A 20,238-nucleotide genomic window follows, 5' to 3' on the forward strand; every position below is an offset into this window, starting at 1 on the left:
TTCATTTCGACGTTATTTATATTTATGACACGCGAAATCCGAAACACTGGAAGATCCATCCCTACAGCACAAATTTCGCTATGCAAACTGTACGTTATAATATCATTCACTTATTAAACATGTACCTAAATAATACCATTGACATCTTCGACCTGAGCCTCAAACGCCTTAAAGATAAATTTGTGTAGAGTGCTGCGTTCTAACTTAAAATGACCCTAGCGACACAAATGACTGTTGTCAACCATTTCAATTCAATTTTAAGCATGCCTAACCACCTGTTTGTTAAGCTTTTTTTGTGTTTTTCCGAAAAACTACAATGCCCATTAAATTTTCCTTTTATGTTTCTTAGTGTCATTAACTTATTTTCTGTACCATCACTTTGAGAGCTGTCATGTTATGTATAGATGAGTAGAATTTTCATTTTTTTTTTAAATTTCTTCTGTGCCTGTACATAGTATTTCCTGCGTTATTTTTGTCATCATTAGAAAGTGTCTTTGATACGTTGCGCCCGCACACTTTCGTGCTGTATATTAGGTTGTGGCTGTGTATTGTGGCTGGGTATTCACCGTACTTCTTGCGTTATCTTTATCATCATTAGAAAGTGTCTTTGATACGTTATGCCCACACATTTCCGTGCTGTTTATTAGGTTGTGGCTGGGCATTTTGTACAGCGTGACACGCTGCTGTTTGTAGGGGACGAGGTCCAGTCAAACTGCGAAAAGCGGCTTTTTACCTTGTCTCCACCATGTTCAATGGAAAATAAATACTTTATCTTATCTAAGTCTGGCCGAAAGCACACCGATGCTGATAGCCTGTCCCGCGCGCCCGTCGGCCCTCCTTCGTCAGATGCCACCGACGACGATAGCTTCCTTGGAGCAGTCACTACGTCCGACCTCGTTTCCAAACAGCGTGCCGACGCCGAGCTGCGACAAATTATTAACCATCTTGAAGGTTGCATCCTACAATACCCCTGTATCTTGCTCAGGGGCTGTCGTCGTATTGCCTCCACAATGGGGTTCTTTATATGAAGAATTCTACGCGTCGTGCGCAAAAAACATACCTGCTAGTCATACCGGCTGATCTAAGGCACGAAATCCTCCTGGCGTGCCACGACGAACCAACATCATGTCATTTTGGCTTTACACGCACCCTAAACCGAGTCCGGCAGAACTACTACTGGCCACATCTTTCTCCGAGCGTTAAACGTTACGTACAGACTTGTCGTCAATACTAGCGGCGAAAAAAACCCGCGCTCAAGCCATCCGGCATGTTACAATCTATTGAATAACCCCTCACACCCTTTGAGCAAGTGGGAATGGACCTTTTAGTGCCCATTTCCTTTATCCTCGAACGGACACAAGTGGATCGTCGTCGCCACAGACTACTTAACAGGCTACGCTGAAACGAAGGCCCTTGCCCGAGGTACTGCCGTCGAAGTTGCTCGATTTTTTATGAACATTCTGCTCAGACACATTGCACCGTCGATCATCATTACTAACCGAGGAAAGGCGTTTACAGCACGGCTACAGCGGGACACCTTTACTATCAGCCATATCGAGCATCGCACAACAACAGCGTATCAACCTCAGACAAATGGTCTAACCGAACGACTCAACAAAACTTTGGCGGACATGACCTCAATGTACATCGACGTTGAACATAAAATGTGGGACGAGATCCTACCGTATGTCACCTTCGCCTACAATACGGCGCCGCATGAAACCACGAAGTTTACGCTGATCCGTCTCGTATACGGCAGGGACGCCCGCACGATGTTGGACGTGATACTCCCGTGTGTGGATGAAACGGTCGGACCCGATGCCGCCCATTTCGCAGAACAGGCCGAGCAAGCCCGTCAGCTGGCCCGCTTGCATATCAAGGAGCAGCATGCCACCGACGCTCGACACTACAACCTTCAGCACAGGGAAGTCCACTACAAACCAGGGGACCAAGTGTGGGTGTGGACCCCCGTGCGCCACAAAGGCTTGTGCGAGAAACTACTCCACCGGTATTTTAGACCCTATAAAGTCCTGCGCCGCTTAGACAACGTTAATTACGATGTTATTCCAGATGAAACTGTGACCGTCAGTGTTTGGCGTCAGTGGCCTGAAATTTTGCATCTGGTGCGCTTAAAGCCGTACTTTTCGCGTGACTGAGCGTTTCCTGCAATTGAGATCTTGAGTTATGTTCACCTAACACATAATTTCTTTTTGTCTCCTCTCACCTTGTCATCGGGATGATGCTTTTCTTTCACGGGGGGGGGGGGGATATTGCCACGTGCCTAGCGCCGCGCGACTGCCGTGCTTGGTGCCGACGACGACGAGGCGTTGGTTGGCTCGAGAGGCGCGCTGGTGCTGGACACTGTCATCGCAGAAAGAAGAAAACCTGACTCTCGCGTCTTACCTTCACAGTATCGTGTACCTTCACGGCTCCCTGTCTTGAGTCGTGGCTTGAGTAGTGACAATATAGAAAAGCGCGCCCTTACATCCCTACATGATTTTGGACATCATACTCTGAAATACAGAGGGCGCGGAAGCCAATCCGAAGCACACTCGTTTAAAACGAAAGATGCCTTCGTGAGTTAGAAATGCGGTCAAATCGCGACTCGCAGGATGAAGCATGACCTGGTGGTTAGCGGATGCGAAGTCAAGCTTAGAAAATTTGGTTTCCCCACTAGACTATGCAATTGCTCTTCTGTTTGAGGAAGGGGAAAGCTGTCTGCTACGACAGCTTTGTTTGCTTGTGGAAGGTCTACACAGAGGCGAATATCTCCCTCTTTCTTTTTAACAATCACAATGGGTGACACCCATTCGGATGCCTCCAACCTCTCTATCACGTTCATATTTTCCAACCGACGGAGCTCATCCGAGACCAATGATCGCAGTGAGAGCGGAAGCGCCGAAGTTTTGACTGGACTGGCTGCACTGTGGATCGCGTTTTGACGTGGTGCACAAAACCTTTTGCGAGGCCAAGGCCTGCATCGAAAAGAGATCCAAAGTCTTCAACTAATTCCTTTGGGAGGTTATTGTCGTGCATGGCTTTTGTAGGGTCAGGGCGCTGTTCCCTTCGAGAATTATACATTAGCGTCGTTTCAAGGCATTGAAGGGATGACCAATCTGTAGACCGAGCGCCTTGATGGCATCATTTTTGGAAAACTTTGAAAGAGCGCAAACAAACACGACCTCTAAAGACAAGAGACGAGACACAAGCGCCTTTCAAAGTTTTCCAAAAATGAACCAACTCGCCCAAAAAGAGGTGTTAATGTTTTAATGAATTGATGGCATCAATACCCAAGAGTGAGGTGCCTTGTTCTACAACATAGAAAAGAAGTCTTGTTGTGCCAGCTTTATACTTAACGTCAGCGAAAAAAACAACCACGAACCGGAATTGGCTGTTTTGAATAGTCTAGTAACCGAACTGTTGGGGCAAAAATTACGTGGTCATCAAAATGCTGTTTGAAAAGGTTCTGTGTAATAATGGAAACAGATGACCCAGAATCTACAAGGAAAGTTATGTCCGCACGGCCAATCGAAACTGTGACGTGAACTGCGGAGCAAGCGGCCGTCGCCGCAGCCAGTATGCTCAAAACTTCCTCGCTAGAAGAATTTTGGCTGTCTACCTCACGAACCGGAGCCGAAGTGACCCATTACACCGTAATGGTGACAACGCTTGCTTTTGGCTGGACAGCGAAATGACACCGCATCGTACCGAGATAAAAGGCAGCGATAACAATGCGATTCGCGGCTCTGTGACTGCTTCGAGCTCTCGTCGGAATATCGTGTGCGCGTAGGCGTAATTCCACGAGTATTTATACGTCCAACATCTTCAGAAGGAAATTCTTGCAGATTTATTGTACGCTTGCTCAAACTGTCTTGCCAGGAGTACCGCTCTAGCGAACGAGAGAGCCGATCCTTCAAGGAGAAGCGTTCGCGCAAGCTACGAGACGAAATACCCGCCTCGAATTGGTCACGCAGCGAATCTTTCTCAACAGGAAACGAGCATGTAGCAGAAAGCTCCCGTAATGCAGTGATGTATTCCTTCACTGACTCCCCAATTTGTTGGCAACAACAATGCTTGTTGCTGAAAAATGAGCATGCAGAGTGGCCACTGCGATATCATACGATGATACTTCAGGCCTTGCGTCGCATGTGCCCGATGCTTTATGAGTAGCAACTTGCTCACCGAACTTGGCGTTGTCCAAAAATGGGAGGGTGTAAAATATGCGCTGACCTTCTACGCCGAGACTGTGACGAAGTAGTACCTTGCGACGATCCGGCGTGCAGTCGGAGGCACCCGAAACAAGCAGGTAGTTCTCGAAGATGCAGAACCATTGCAGCCACGCATCAGCAGGTCGGCCTGGCGCGGGCAGGAACGGGGGCGGCGGTGCGAGTCCCGAAAAACTCATGGCGCCGGGGAGCAAGCGGCGAAATTCACGCCCGCCGGAATCGGCCAATCCTCGTCGCCAATGTTGTAGCGGCGTGTGCCGCAGATGTACACGGACTGCCAAGCAACCAAGAAAATCCCTCTTATTTCAGCAAGCAGTCACTTATATACACAGAGCGACACTGGTGCCTCTGGCGGCCGCTGATCACAAACTCGAATCGAAACTAAATATACAACAGTTTCCTTCCTTTCCTGGTTACTGAGAGCGATTTTTACACAAAACACAGGGCCGGTAATTCATAGGATATAAGGCTGTATAAAAGAGATGTGTATTGCAGAGGCTCACGCCTCTTCATGTGGCACTTGCCAGCGAATTTTCGGTCCCTTGAACATAAAAGTCTGACTGGGGAACAAGCAATTTAATGTCATGAAACATGTTTTTTCTCATTGAAATGCTCGGAAACGACTTTCGGGAGGTAGTTGCTTGTGTCTACCCGATGACCATAGACATGTTGATTGATAGCCCTATCTCTTCAATGTATTGTTTATTACAGAAGGAACATTCTAAAAGATAGATAGCGTTTGAGAATGTGCATTTAAATTTAAAGCTTGCGTTTGTGTGAAATGTGAAATCGCTTGCAGTACACTTAACCTGTTAATGCAGTACGTTTGCAATACTTTTGAATTACTAATGCGCAACGTTTAATGCAATATTTTGCAATTATTCGACATACACCGACTCGTGTTGTGTAAAGAAGAAAAAGATAAGACCGCGTCTCGGCGGCACTGAGCGTAGATAAACAAAGAACACAAGCCTTTTCTCAGCGGTGCACGTAAAGTCATAAGGCCGCTTGCCAGCTACTTCCAGATGCAAAAAATAAGAATTACAACTGTTCGCGACATTACTCCGCCCCCGAAGCACATCTCCACAATGTTAAGAAATGCACAGAGAACGCTAAACATAAACATTCAAAATTCAAATATTAACGGGCCTTTGGCGAGCGTAATAAGGCTTAAGGCGAATAACATGAACTGTCTCAGGGGGTGCTCAGCGTTGCTGAGATGTTGCCACATTCTCGAGAATATGCTCTAGTCGAGCTTTCTGATGTGGCGGAGGATTTAGTGTGGGAAAACGTGCAGCTGGAAGAACATTCCACTGTGTGCGCTACTGATAATCAGAGTCCAAACGCAAACAAGGTCTTTCAGCGACTACGCGTCACGTCATCATAAGTTGTAACAGCAAACATCAGTGCACTGCTGGTCATTATTGTCTGATTGGGCGAGTCTGCAGGCTTTCTCTCCACTTTGAAGGGAGGCGGCGACGTCGAGGTTGTCTATGTCTGTGATCTGGGATAACATTAGGTCGATAATTGTCTGGGCTCTCTGCTATCCAAAAATTGTCTACTAGATGCGGTGTTAGGAGCGAATATCGCGTAGGACAGGATGGCGACCCATGTCTTATGTTCGGGGATATCGAACAAACATGGAATTTCGCGGTAGTCTTATTCAGAGGCAATGTAAGCCTATCTGTCAGCGGATGATGTACAGCTTTCTTCCGATAGATTGTGCGTAGTCCAATATAAAATGCTTGAGCTCCGTCGTAAACACTTGCCGCGAAACCTTCAAAACAGTATTTGTTGTTTTTTTAACAGCCGCCGGCATACAGGCTTATGACTCTGATTCTGGACCGCGTATCAGTTCCGTAATCTTTGTTTGTTAATGCTCGATGTCGCGAGTCACACCTTTATCAATTTTGTTGTAGCGCAAGATGCACAGAGATCTGTCTCGAAGGTTCCGGCCCCTCGGGTGTCTTTCCACAATGTTCCACCCCGTGCTGGTAGCTGTTTGCGACGTTATCTGAATTGTTCTGTGCAACCTTTAAATTGAGCGTTGACGAGTGTGACGAGCATTCTTTGTCCGACGACCGACGAGTACGTTTGCTATCGCCGCCGCTGAGTTGCTTAGTTCTTTTGCGGGTGCAAGTCAGCCCAATAAAGAGTTTCTTCAGTGCAATCATCGACCCTTCATTGTGTCGTCGACCTTGTCACCCCTACGTGACATCTGGTGGAGGTGCTGCCATTGATCCTTCAAGCGAAGACCCAAGCCATGTTCCTGTCGCCCTGGAAGACCAGCCTACAGGTCACCGAGCCAGCCGCCGACTTGAAGGCCTACAACCCGAACACGGTCTGCTGCCTGGCCCCATTCGATCTCGGAAGGCATCGACGCTGACAATGGCCCAGCCGACTACAGCACCGGTTGTTTTCGTCCAACCCGTGAGCCCCCCTGCTTCCACGGACGACCGGATGAAGATGCTGGAGACTGGATGGACCTTTTCGAACGTGTGGCAGAATTCAACGGCTGCAACGATGCTGCGAAACTCAGGCAGGTCTACTTTGCTCTTCAAGGACATGTCCGAGTTTGGTTCGAAAATCATGAGGCAGCTATGAAGGATTGGGAGATTTTCAAGGAAGCCTTTTTGACTCCCTTTTCAAGCATCGTCCGAAAGGAAAGAGCCCAGGCCCTCCTTCAGTCAAGACTTCAATTTACTGACGAGCCTGTCCTGGCATACGTTGAGGAGATGAAGCACCTATTTCGCCGCGCCGGCCCTAACATGACCGAAGGTGAGAGAGTCAAATTTTAATGCCAGGCGACAAAGAATCGCTTTTTGCAAGTCTTGCCCGAAATCCACCAAAAACCGTGGCGGAATTTGAAACGGAGGCGTCTACTATCGAGAAGACGTTGGCCACCCGGATGCGCCACTACGAGCGACCACTTCAGCCGGACTACTCAGCCCACTACCCCAACGCATCTGCAAGCGGAGACAACCTTCGGGACCTCATCCAGGAGACAGTGCGAGAGGAGCTCCACCGAATGCTACCATCATTGCAACAACCCCAGGTGGCGACGCTCGCGGACGTCGTCCGTGAAGAAGTTAAGCAGGCACTGGGCGTTCCTAAATCGACGACTCTGACAGCTCCAGAGCATGAATCAGCAGCGATGGACTATGCAGCTGCATTATGTCGTCCTGCACCCCGACGCGACCTCCCAAGCCCTCGTCGCTACCATCCTGCTACCGAAAGCCGCCTCTTGGTCCCCGCCCGCCAAGCCTACCAACGACCCGCAAGCCCCAGAAAGTGCGACGCCTGGAGGACAGCAAACAACCGACCGCTCTGCTTCCATTGTGGTGAGGCAGGACACATCCTTCGTCACTGCCCGTACAGGCGGATCGGCCTCCGTGTTTTCGCTGTCGACGCCCCACGACCCCGTCCTGGCGAGCGACCACAGGAAATTGACGACTTCCTGCGCACCGGAGAGCACTCGTGGCCAAGGCATCTGTCACGCTCCCCATCACCATGCAATGCCCGATTTGTGTCGCCGGGCCGCGGTTACGTGCAAGGACAGTCTCCTAGCCCCCGTAAGGGAAACTAAAGGCAGCAACCTTTGGAGGTGAGGTTGCTCAAAGCCGAAAATACGAAGATCCTCCGCCGCCGACGACCACTAACGACGACGCAACCATTTCATCGCCGCTCCACACGATGATATCGACGACAACACGACCAGAGTGCGAGCAGACACCGCCGCCCAGCGAAGTAACAACGGTATGCCCCGGTCATGACCTTAAGAAACGACGGAGCCGAGATCGGACACTAAGGCCCACGTGCAATGCGAGGACGCGAACAAGTTACCTTGAAGTTGATATTGACGGTCGCAGAGTAGACACTGGAGCTGACTATTCAGTCATCAGTGGACCGTTAGCCTCTCATCTCAGGAAAGTTACAACCGCTTGGGATGGCCCGCTGATTCGCACCGCAGGTGGCAACCTGATTACTCCATCGGGACGACATACTGCAAGAATAACCGGAAATGGGCGTACTTACCCCACCAGCTTTGTGGTCTTGCAGCCGTGTTCCTGCGACGTGACGTTAGGCATGGAATTCCTAAATGAAAATAGGGCTATCATCGACCTCCGATCCGAGCTCATCAAGCTCTCTGCAGACAAAGTCATACCTGTACGACGACATCGACGCAACACGTCGCTCCAAACGTCCTCGACGGATAATTGACCGTGCCGCCTCGATCAAGCGTCGCCGTCAGCGTAGGTAGCACAGACATCGAAATCGCTGAAGGCATCGTCGAAGGAAATATGGAATAGCTCTTGGAACGAGGTATCGGCATCGCAAGAGGCATCGCGAAATTCCGGAGCGGACAAGCTCAGGTGCTGGTGACAAACTTCACTGAAGAATAGCGGCATCTCAACAAGGGCACGACTATCGCTTTTCTCGACGAATTAGCGGACCTCAAAGACGTATTCGCCCTCCACGACCAACCACTGGAAGACGCACCGGACCAATTCCGTCAGCCCGCATTTGACATCTACCCAGTACTGACCCACAGCAGGAAAAACCAGATTAGCAGTCTTCTTCGAAACTACAGAGTGCTTCTCGTCATCATCGAAGGTACCACAAACACCACTGGCCAAGCACCGCATTATAACGGACGAACACGACCGACCTCTGCGCCAAAGCCCTTATCGTGTATCGCCGCGAGAACGGCAGGCCATTCACGATCAAGTTGAGGAAATGCTGCGTGATGACGTAATCCAGCCATCGAACAGCCCCTGGGCGGCACCAGTCGTTTTGGTGAAGAAGAAAGACAGCACACTTCGCTTCTGCGTTGATTGCCCCGCTTGGATAGCATAACGAATAAGGATGTCTACCCGCTTGCCAGCATCGACGACACTCTCGCCGGCTCTGCAATGCAAGGTACTTCTCATCGATGGACCTGAAGAGCGGATATTGGCAAATTGAGGTCGACGAAAGAGATCGCGAGAAGACCGCATTCATCACACCGGACGGCCTTTATGAGTTCAAGGTGATGCCATTTGGCCTCTGCTCCGCACCAGCCACGTTTCAATGATGAATGGACACAGTCCTGGCAGGCTTGAAGTGGGAAATTTGTTTGGTATATTTGGACGACGTTGCCGTCTTGTCGTCAAACTTTGAAGACCACCTAAAACGACTGCAGACAGTGCTGGAAGCCATCAAGTCATCGTGACTAACGCTAAAAGCAGAGAAATGTCACTTCGCCTATGAAGAACTACGGTTCCTAGGTCACATCGTTATCAAGGACGGTATTCGCCCAGACCCGGAGAAAACAGCTGCAATCGCACAATTCCCACCGCCTGCCGACAAGAAAGCTGTGCGCCGATTCCTTGGGCTGTGCGCTTATTATGGACGATTTGTCAGAAACTTTTGCGGATCGCCGAACCGTTGACGCAGCTTACAAAGGCTGACGTACCTTTTAAATGGGAAGCTCCGCAAGAAGAAGCCTTCGAGGAACTTAAGCGCCGCCTGCAATGCCCTCCTGTACTTGTCCACTTTGATGAAAACGCCGAGACCGAAATTCACACCGACGCGAGCAGTGTGGGCCTAGGAGCCGTTCTCGTCCAGAAGAGTGCCGGACAGGAGAAAGTAATCGCCTACGCTAGCAGGTCCCTCACAAATGCTGAAGTCAATTACTTGACGACCGAGAAGGAGTGCCTTGCAATCATCTGGGCCACTTCTAAGTTTCGTCCATACCGATACGGCCGACCATTCAAGGTGGTAAGCGACCATCACGCGCTCTGCTGGCTGGCTAATTTGAAAGATCCTTCCGGCCGCCTTGCCAGATGGAGCCTACGACTTCAAGAATTTGACATGACTGTAGTCTATAAGTCGGGCCGGAAGCATTCCGAACACAGACTGCTTATCCCGTGCTCCCGTCGATGCTCCCCCGAAGGACGATGACGACGACGCCTTTTTGGGACCGGTAAGCGCCAGCAGTTTCGCAGAACAACAGCGATCAGACCCTGAGCTGAAAGCGCTAGCCGATTACTTGGAAGGAAAGACCGCTTCCCCTCCCGGTGTTTTCAGGCGGCATTTATCATCCTTCACGTTGCGCAATGGCCTCCTCGCGAAGAACTTCGCACCCAACAAGACCGCGCAGCTTCTCGTAGTGCCTAAAACCCTTTGGCAAGATATTCTGCAGGCGTTGCACGATGAGCCCACCGCAGGCCACCTCGGATTTGTGCGCACGTTGCGTCGAATCCAGGAGAAGTATTACTGGCCGCGACTGCCTGCCGAAGTTGCCCACTACGTGAAGACGTGTCGCGAGTGTCAACGACGCAAGACGCCGGCGATCAGACCAGCAGGACTACTAAACCCGATTCCGCCCCCAATCCTGCCCTTCAAACAAATTGGGATGAATCTCCTCGGCCCCTTTCCATCTTCGTCTATGGGTAACAAGTGGATCATCGTGGCCACTGACTACCTTACCCGTTACGCCGAAGCAAGAGCACTACAAAATAGTACCGCGGCAGAATTCGCCAAATTTTTGTCGAACAAATTCTCTTGAGACACGGCGCCCCAGAAGTGCTCATCACGGACAGGGGAACGGCGTTTACGGCAGAGTTGACGCAAACCATCCTGGAATACAGTCACACAAGCCACCAACGAACAACTGCGTACCATCCCCATACCAATTGCCTTACGGAGCGCCTGAACAAAACGATCGCGGACATGATCGCTATGTACGTCGATGCTGAACACAAGACCTGGGACGCCATCTTGCCGTACGTGATCTTCGCGTATAACACGGCAGTCCAGGAGACGACCAGAGCGACCCCGTTTAAGCTTGTGTACGGCACGGAGCCCACGATGACGCTCGACGCAATGCTGCCGCACGTAACCAGCGAGGACAACCTTGACGTCACCGCCTACCTGCAGCCTGCAGAGGAAGCCCGACGACTCGCACGGCTGCGTATTAAAGACCAACAGCGCACCGACAGCCGACGATACAATTTACGACGACGCCACGCAGAGTACAATCCAGGAGACCAAGTGTGGGTTTGGACACCAATTCGCCGTCGCGGAATATGTGAAACGTTGTTGCGTCGATACTTTTGGCCATACAAAATCCTTCACCGCGTCGGACCACTGGACTATGAAGTCATTCCCGACGGAACGTCAGCATCACAACGGCGACGCGCACGCCGAGAAATTGCGCATGTTGTACGACTGAAGCCATATTACGCGCGTTAAAGAATCTGTGGTGTTTAAACTTTGCAGTGTTTATGTTTAAGTTTCTTTGTTTTGGAACATCGAGGCGATGTTTTTTTAAGGGAGGAGTAATGCCGCGAATCCTTCAAAACAGTATTTGTTGTTTTTTAACTGCCGCCGGCATACAGGCTTATCACTGATTTTGGACCGCGTATCAGTTCCGTAATCTTTGTTTGTTAATGCTCAATGTCGCGAGTCACACCTTTAACAGTTTTGTTGTAGCGCAAGATGCACCGAGATCCGTATCGAAGGTTCCGACCACTCGGGTGTCTGTCCACAATGTTCCAGCCCGTGCTGGTAGCTGTTTGCGACGTTATCTAGATTGTTCTGTGCAGCCTTTAAATTGAGGGTTGACGTGTGTGACCAGCATTCTTTGTCCGACGACCGACGAGCACGTTTACTATCGCCGCCGCCGAGTTGCTTAGTTCTTTTGCGGGAGCAAGTCAGCCCAATAAAGAGTTTCTTCAGTGCAATCATCGACCCTTCATTTGTGTCGTCGAGCTTGTCACCCCTACGTGACACACTATTGTCTTCTTCTATGGAGTATTTCGAGGGCGCAGTATCGCAGGCGAAACCCTTCTACAAAAAACTGTAACTTCAGCTGCGGTACCATTAGGCAGCGCATTTGCTTTCGCTTATCGCTTGATGTAATCGACTGCTACGATATTCCACTTGCTACCTAATGAATTTGGCAAGCGCACGAGGCGGACTATCTTTATTGTGAAAGCGCTTATTCAGGGATGGTATGGGTTCAGTAGCCCAGCTTGTCTGATTGGGGGGCGTTGCCGGTGGTGGTGGTAAGAAACATTTATTCTTTTTTACGAGGAGGTGCTTGAAGGGCGTCTTGCGTCGGCGACACTCAAGAAATCATTTAACGCAATGGCCAGCGTCTTGAGGTAATCGCAGCCACTCATATGGTTTTGGATCCGGCGCTAAGTTCGCACTATTCCAGAATGTCCTGCGGTCGTCTCATCGTGCAAAGCAGGGAGAATTTCCTTTCTTAGGTATTTTGGCTCATAAGAAGCTGTGGGGTTTACTTGAGTGCCAAGTTCTTCACGGCGATGTCATTGCTCGGGGCGAGCGATGAGAGATTTCTGAATACAGCACCAGGGGTGGGTGTCTTGACATCTAGGTAATCCCTTAGATATTTGAACTCGGAATGTCAGCGCTGCTGCTGTGCAAACAGATGGCACTTACTAATCGCAGGAAGGCTTCTTTGTCATCTTTTTCGGCGGCGAGTCAAAGGAGGCTCGTGGCAAGCAGTCTGCGTCGAAATGGCTGCCACCAATTATGCAGACCACTGTTGATGCCGAATCCTTCACAACAGGCGCTATTTGAGCATGGAGGTGATATTACAAGTTGGCGATCCAGCAGAAGGCATGGTATCGCTTGCTACCTTGATTAGTCGACCGTACAGTAAAGAGAGATTCTTGGACGTGACCGAGACGATCTCGAGGCACTCCTTCACAGTCTTCACGTAATTGTGAGCGCCGTTTGAAAATATATCCCATTGCTTAAGTGGTAACTTTTCCCACTCGAGCATTTCTCTGTACGAGGATCACACCTATGCCCACGCTTCTTCGTCGGTGTTAATTTCAGTCCGGGCGTTTTCACCAAACTGCCAAGGACCGGTTTAGACTGTAAGCATCACTTATGTTCCTGGAAGGCTTCCTCTTGAAGCTCTTCTCGTTTAAATGCCACGTCTGCCTTTGCATCATCATCATCATCAGTCTGACTATACCCACTGCAGGGCGAAGGCCTCTCCCATATTTCTCCACTTAACCTAGTTCTCTGCTAGCTACATCCAATTGACCCCTGCGAACTTCTTAACCTCATCCGCCCACCTAACTTTCTGCCGCCCCCTACTACGCTTCGTTTTCCTTCCCTTGCAATCCAGTTTGTTACCCTAAGCGACCATCGGTGGTTATCCTCTCTTTGCACTACATGTCCTGCCCATGTCCATTTCTTCTTCTTACTTTCCGCTAGAATGTCGGTAACTTGAGTTACTTCTCTGACCCACTGTGCACGCTTCCTATCTCTTAATGTTACCCCTACCACTTTTCGTTCCATAGCCCTCTGGGTTGTCCTCAACTTAAGTAGAACCCTCTTGGTTATCCTCCACGTTTCAGCCCCATAGGTGAGTACTGGTAAGATGCAACTGTTATATACTTTCCTCTTGAGCGATACCGGTAAGGTGCTAGTCATAATCTGCGAGCGCTTGCCAAATGCGCTCTATCCAAATCTTATTCTTCTTGTTATTTCGTTTTCATGGTCCGGATCTGCGGTTACTGCCTGTCCTAAGTAGACATATTCGCCTACTACTTCCAGTACTTCGCTACCTGATGTAAACTGCTGTTCCTTCCCGAGGCTGTTCAACATTACCTTAGTCTTCTGCATATTGATTTTCAAGCTTACCTTTCTACATTTCCTGCCTAGGTCATCAGTTATTATTTGCGGTTCATCCCCCGAGTGGCTTAGCAAGGCAATGTCATCAGCAAATCGCAGATTACTGAGGTATTTATTCTTCATCTACCTTTATCCCTAACTGCTCCCATTCCAAGTCTCTGAATACTTCCTCTAAGCAAGCTGTGACTAGTACTGGGGAGATTATTTCTCCTTGCCTAACTCTCTTTCTTTATGGGTATTTTGTTACTTTCTTTGTGCAGAACTATGGTTGCTGTGCAGCCACTATATATATCTTCGAGCACTTTCACGTACGACTCGTCTACCCCCTGATTTCGAAATGCCTGCATCACCGACGAGGTTCAAACTGTGTCAAATGCTTTTTCGTAATCAATGAATGCTATGTATAAGGGCTGGTTATATTTTGAGCGTTTTTCTATCACCTGGTTGATGGTATGGACATGATTGATATTAGAGTACCATTTCCGAAAACCTCCTTGATCCTTTGCTTAATTGCAGTCTAAGGTTGTCCTGATTCTATCAGCGATTACATTAGTAAATACCTCATACGTAACAGACAGTAAACTGATTGGTCTGTAATGTTTAAGGTCCTTAGAGTCCCCTTTCTTATGAATGAGGATAATGTTTGCATTCTTCCACGGCTCCGGTACCGTCGATGACACCAGGCACTGCGTATATATGGTGGACAGTTTTTCTAGCACGATATCCCCCCCTTCCTTCAACAAATCTATCGTTATCTGATCTTCTCCAGCTGATTTCCCCTTTTTCATATTTTCTAATGCTTTCTTGACATCGTCCTTCGTCACTGGTGCAACGTCTGACTGTTTTTCCATAAAGCCAATCTTATTACGGTCCTGACTACTTTGGCTACTGTAGAGATCTGTATAGAACTCCTCAGCTACTTTGACTATCTTCTCCATATTCGTGATGACGTTGCCCGCCTTGTCCCTTATCGCATACATCTGGTTTTTGCCTATGCCTAATTTCTTCTTTACCGATTTAAGGCTACCCCTGTTCTTTACAGCATGCTCAATTTTATCCATGTTATACTACCTTATATCGGCCACCTTGCGCTTATTGATTAGCTTTGATATCTCGGCCAATTCTATCTTGTCTGTTGGATTGGAAGCTTTCATACACTGGCGTTTCTTAATCAAATCTTTCGTCTCCTTTGACAGCTTACCGGTATCCTCTCTAACTATCCTACCTCCTGCGTTTACAGCGCACTCAGTAATGATATCTCTGGAATTATTGTTCACTGCTTCTAAGGTAAGGACCTCGGGGTCGGTTAGAGCTGAATACCTATTCTGTAGCGAGATCCTGAACTCTTCTGCCCTCCCCCTCACCGCTAATTCGTTGATGGGTTTCTTTCTTACTAATCTATCGCGTTCCTTCTTCAGATTTAGGCTAATTCGGGACCTCACCATCCTGTGGTCACTGCATCGCACTTTTCCGATCACCTCTACATCTTGCATAATGGAGGGGGTTGAACAGAGTATGAAGTCAATTTCATTTTTAGTCTCCCCGTTAGGACTTTTCCATGTCCATTTCCGGTTCTTCCGTTTTCAGAAGAAGGTATTCACGATTCTTAAATTATTGCGCTCTGCAAACTAAAGTAGTAACTCCCCCCTGCTATTCCTAGAACAAATGCCATAGTCACCTACTGCCTTGTCTCCTGCCTGCGTTTTTCTACCTTGCAAGCCATCTTTGCAAGGTTTGCAAGCTGTCTTTTCTTGCTTTTGCAAGCTGTGTCAAAGGCCCGGCGATGCATGAGAAGTTTCTCACATATCACCGATAGTGGGCACACAGACCAAGAAATCGATGCAACGCTTTGTTCTCACCAAACTGTTAAAGGCATGCTATAGTAGTCGTTGTGTGCGGGTCTGGACGAACTTCTACTTGCATGCGATATGGCTCAGGAACAACAGCTAATAGCAGGCGAATTCGTCCTTCTCTGATTTCAATGTTAGCCCCGATAATCTAATTGCATCCAACAGTGTCCGAGGCCTTTTCAGATTATCTTCAAAATTTAACGAGTAGACAACCCCTCCATCCAAGTACACCAGAGAAATTTTTCATCAAGCCTGCCCGTAAGTACAAAATGCATTGCTCACTGGAATGTCGCTCGTGTGAAGCAAAAGCCAAAATGCCCCATGATGAACTCGCAGAATCCTTCGAAAGTGATTTGTTTCACATTGTTTGATATCTCATATTCATGCACTTGACGTTTGCCTCTACCACGAAATGCTCTTTAGACATTGGTCAAAGCATTTCTTTAATGTGCAAACAATTGTTCTACTTTTTCAACCCACTGGGGCCAGTAGAAGTAATACGTGTGTTTCTTACCACATTGCATTCATTTCTGAACAGTTCCGTCTCGTGATAAGTCTTAAGCCCTTTGTAAACCCTAGCTGAAACAATTTTTTATATCATTGGAACAAATTTGTGAGAGCAAAAAACACTACAACCAGTGAAGAGTTGCGCTGCAATTTTGTCCTTCCATCTAATTTCGATGTCTTTATTCAACTACCATTATATATATATATATATATATATATATATATATATATATATATATATATATATATATATATATATATATATATATATATATATATATATATATATATATAGATGTATGAAGGAAAGAAGCCAACTGTCGGAGAGGGCAAGGAAATCTTTGGAGATTGAACTTTGTCTTTTTATTTGTTTTACTTTGGTAATCACATAAATTAGTAATGTAATTCGTTTAGTGGAAGATAAATAAACACAAAGTAGAAAGAAAAACAACGTGCCGATGGTGGGAACCGAACCCACGACCTCCGAATATCGCGTCGCGTCCGGTGCTCTTCTGAGCTACATCGGCCCTCCCCCCTGATGCTTTCTTGGGTATTAATGTTGCCTGTATACCAACCTTGAGAGTGTTCACCAGCGCCACCTATATATATATATATATATATATATATATATATATATATATATATATATATATATATATATATATATATATATATATATATATATATATGCGCACAGAACAGGGAAGGGGACTGCGCTTTGTTGGTGCAGTCGGATTGGAAGGGCGTGCAGGAGTAGGCATATCGAAGGCAACTCGTTTAGGCCGGTCGTGTCTAGGAAAAATGATGTGCCCATTAACCGATTCGTCCTGCTTTTTTTTGCTTTGTTCACGACCGGTGCCCTTGCAAATAAATAGGAAATAAGAAATGGCTACAAAATAACAGCAGTTCTACGATCCCCACTGGAACTTTGTAAGAGTCAATGACACTGAACATGGGAACGATGTAATGGTATTAGTGATGTAAATGATTACCAAGTCGACGTATATCTTGAAGCTCTCTTACTTTATTTTGGAGTACGGTTACTAAGGATTATCGTGCTTCGGCCTGACACTTTTGTTTATTGAACTTTATTGATCGTTATTTTTAGCGTCGCAATAGAAGAATTGAGAATTTACTACAATACAACAGAAGCTACCGAGGGTCCATTCACCTACGCAGAGAGAATGATAGCACATCCAGGTTTTAACAAGCGAACTGGTGCCAAATACGACATAGCTCTGTTGAAGGTAAGTTAACCTTCTTTCTCATTGTGCTCTAGCCTAAAAATATTTGCCATTCCTGCATGAATAAGAAAAAAGGCCTTCGTAACAACAATTGCGGTGGCTCCGCGCTTAATGTAAAGGCCAGCAAAGGGAAGAACGTGGCGGGGATAAGTAAACACGCGGGAAGGCGCGAAGAGAACAGTCGTGTCGAAAGAACAGGTTACGCTCACGGGAACAATCACAGCATAATTAGAGGGAATGTCGGTGTCGCAGCGACAAGTTTGGCGCAAGAAAGGTCGACGCGTGGTCGAGACAGAAAGAGAGAGAGAACTTTTATTTGTCCAACAGAGTGACTATCCCGCTCTTCGGGGGATAGATCCGGAAGGTGGGAAAGTCGCCTTAGTTGCAGGCCGGTAGGTCTTGGACAACGGCGGCATCTTCGGCCAATCGAACATTTTCTCTTTGGGCTCTTGGGTCTGAGCTTCGCAGAAGGGTTTCCCAGGTCTCTTTAGTTATATTTTAGCCCTGCCTGGTGACTTCGCACATTCACATTATGTTATCTAGTGATCCCCTTTCCTTACATCATCATCATCATCAGCCTGATTATACCCACTGCAGGGCGAAGGCCTCTCCCATAATTCTCCACGTAACCCGGTTCTGTGCTAGCTGCATCCACTTGACTCCTGCGAACTTCTTAATCTCATCCGCCCACCTAACTTTCTGCCGCCCCCTGCTACGCTTTCCTTCCCTTGGAATCCAGTTTGTTACCCTCAGCGATCATCCGTTATACTCTCTTCGCACTACCTGTCCTGCCCATGTCCATTTCTTCTTCTTAATTTCTACTAGAATGTCGGTAACTTGAGTTATTTCTCTGACCCACTTTGCACGCTTTCTATCTCTTAATGTTACCCCTACCATTTTTCGTTCCATAGTTCTCTGGGTTGTTCTCAACTTAAGTAGATCTCTTGGTTAGCCTCCACGTTTCAGCCCCATAGGTGAATACAGGCAAGATGCAACTGTTATATACTTTCCTCTTGAGCGATACCGGTAAGCTGCTAGTCATAATCTCCGAGTGCTTGCCAAATGCGCTCCATCCCAATCTTATTCTTCTTGTTATTTCCTTTTCGTGGTCCGGATCTGCGGTTACTACCTGTCCTAAGTAGACATATTCGCCTACTACTTCCAGTATTTCGCTACCTAATGTAAACTGCTGTTCCTTCCCGAGGCTGTTGAACATGACCTTAGTTTTCTGCATATTGATTTTCAAGCCTACCTTTCTACTTTTCCCGTCTAGGTCATCAATCATTATCTGCAGTTCATCCCCTGAGTTGCTTAGCAAGGCAATGTCATCAGCAAATCGCAGATTACTGAGGTATTCTCCATTTACCCTTATCCCTTACTGCTCCCATTCCAAGTCTCTGAATACTTCCTCTAAACAAGCTGTGAATAGTACTGGGGAGATTGTGCCTCCTTGCCTAACACCTTTCTTTATGGGAATTTTGCTACTTTCTTTATGCAGAACTATGGTTGCTGTGCAGCCGCTATATATATCTTCCAGCATTTTCACGTACGGCTCGTCTACCCCTGATTTCGCAATGCCTGCATCACCGCCGAGGTTTCAACCGAGTGAAATGCTTTTTCGTAATCAATGAATGCTATGTATAAGGGCTGGTTATATTCCGAGCACTTTTCTATCACCTGATTGATGGTATGGATATGCATTCCCTTACATAATGAACATAATTCTGATCGTATTTCTTGCCATATATGGTTTACAAGAACTGGGTTCGGGTATGTATTTGTCTTTAGCTTTCTCCATGCAACTGCTTCCTCTTTGCGTAACGTGGGGTCTGGTTTTGGTAGGACCCTCCTGCTCAGTCTGTAGTGCATTGTTATTTCGCTATAGTTAATCAGCTCCTCTTGTTTGCCTTGCTCCGGTGGCACTCCTCCAGCCTGGTGTGTGAGATCTCGGGCTAGTTTGTGTGCCTCCTCGTTTCCGGGCACGCCTGAGTGGGCTGGCGTCCAAACAAGAGTGACATCTCTTTCGATTCGCTTTTGATCGAGGATTCTACCTGCGATCTTTGCTATTACTCCAGCGGTGTAGCTCCTGATTGCGCTTTTGCTGTCACTGACTATGTATTTTACCTCGGTCTGAGCAAGAGCCAGTGCTATTGCAGCCTATTCCGCTGTCTGTATCGATTTTGTTTTTATAGACACTGCTGTAACCATTTCTCGCTTGCATTGAGTACGACTGCATTAATTTTTCCTTTGCCGCAGTAAACAGCGTCTAAATATGCAATTCTACCTGAATTTTCCGTCTCGAATCTCCGTGTCTGTGTTTCGACCCTTTTCTCGGCTTTGCTTATTATATGCTGGGTGCATGTTCTTTGGCAATGAGGTGATATGGATCTGTTTCCGGACCTCCGCTCTCATTTGCTCTGTCGTGTCCCAGTATTCCTTCGGTTGTATACCTATTTCCCTCAATATGTTCCTTCCATCCGCAGTTTTTTCTAGCCTTCTTTGTTGTGTAGCCAGTGTTGCCTCAATTATTTCATCTAAGGTGTTGTGTATTCCCAGCATCATTGGCCTGTCCGTGGAGGTACCTGCCAGGAGGTGTAGTGCTCTTTTAATGCGTTTTCTGATCATGCTATCGACCCTGTCGTTTTCGGCCTTTTTCACGTCTAAGTATGACGTGGCATACCCGACCCTGCTTATTACGAAAGCTTGTATGAGCCTTAATAGGTTACTTTCCTTAAGGCCTCCTTTTTTATT

At 47.6% G+C, this 20,238-nt stretch overlaps 1 protein-coding gene across 1 annotated transcript in view; it reads left to right on the forward strand.

The window, feature by feature from the left end:
• LOC146175187 (serine protease 55-like) overlaps positions 1 to 20,238 on the forward strand; it is a 212,359-nt gene that overhangs the window by 134,424 nt on the left and 57,697 nt on the right. The window contains exons 5-6 of the mRNA XM_084585548.1: positions 4,623 to 4,638; positions 17,363 to 17,490. Of these exons, the coding sequence (XP_084441674.1) occupies positions 4,623 to 4,638; positions 17,363 to 17,490 (144 nt within the window). The remainder of the gene's footprint in view (positions 1 to 4,622; positions 4,639 to 17,362; positions 17,491 to 20,238) is intronic.

The sequence above is a fragment of the Amblyomma maculatum genome, chromosome 11, assembly GCF_055883805.1.
Source record: "Amblyomma maculatum isolate TAMU_Amacu chromosome 11, ASM5588380v1, whole genome shotgun sequence".
Lineage (NCBI taxonomy): Eukaryota > Metazoa > Arthropoda > Arachnida > Ixodida > Ixodidae > Amblyomma > Amblyomma maculatum.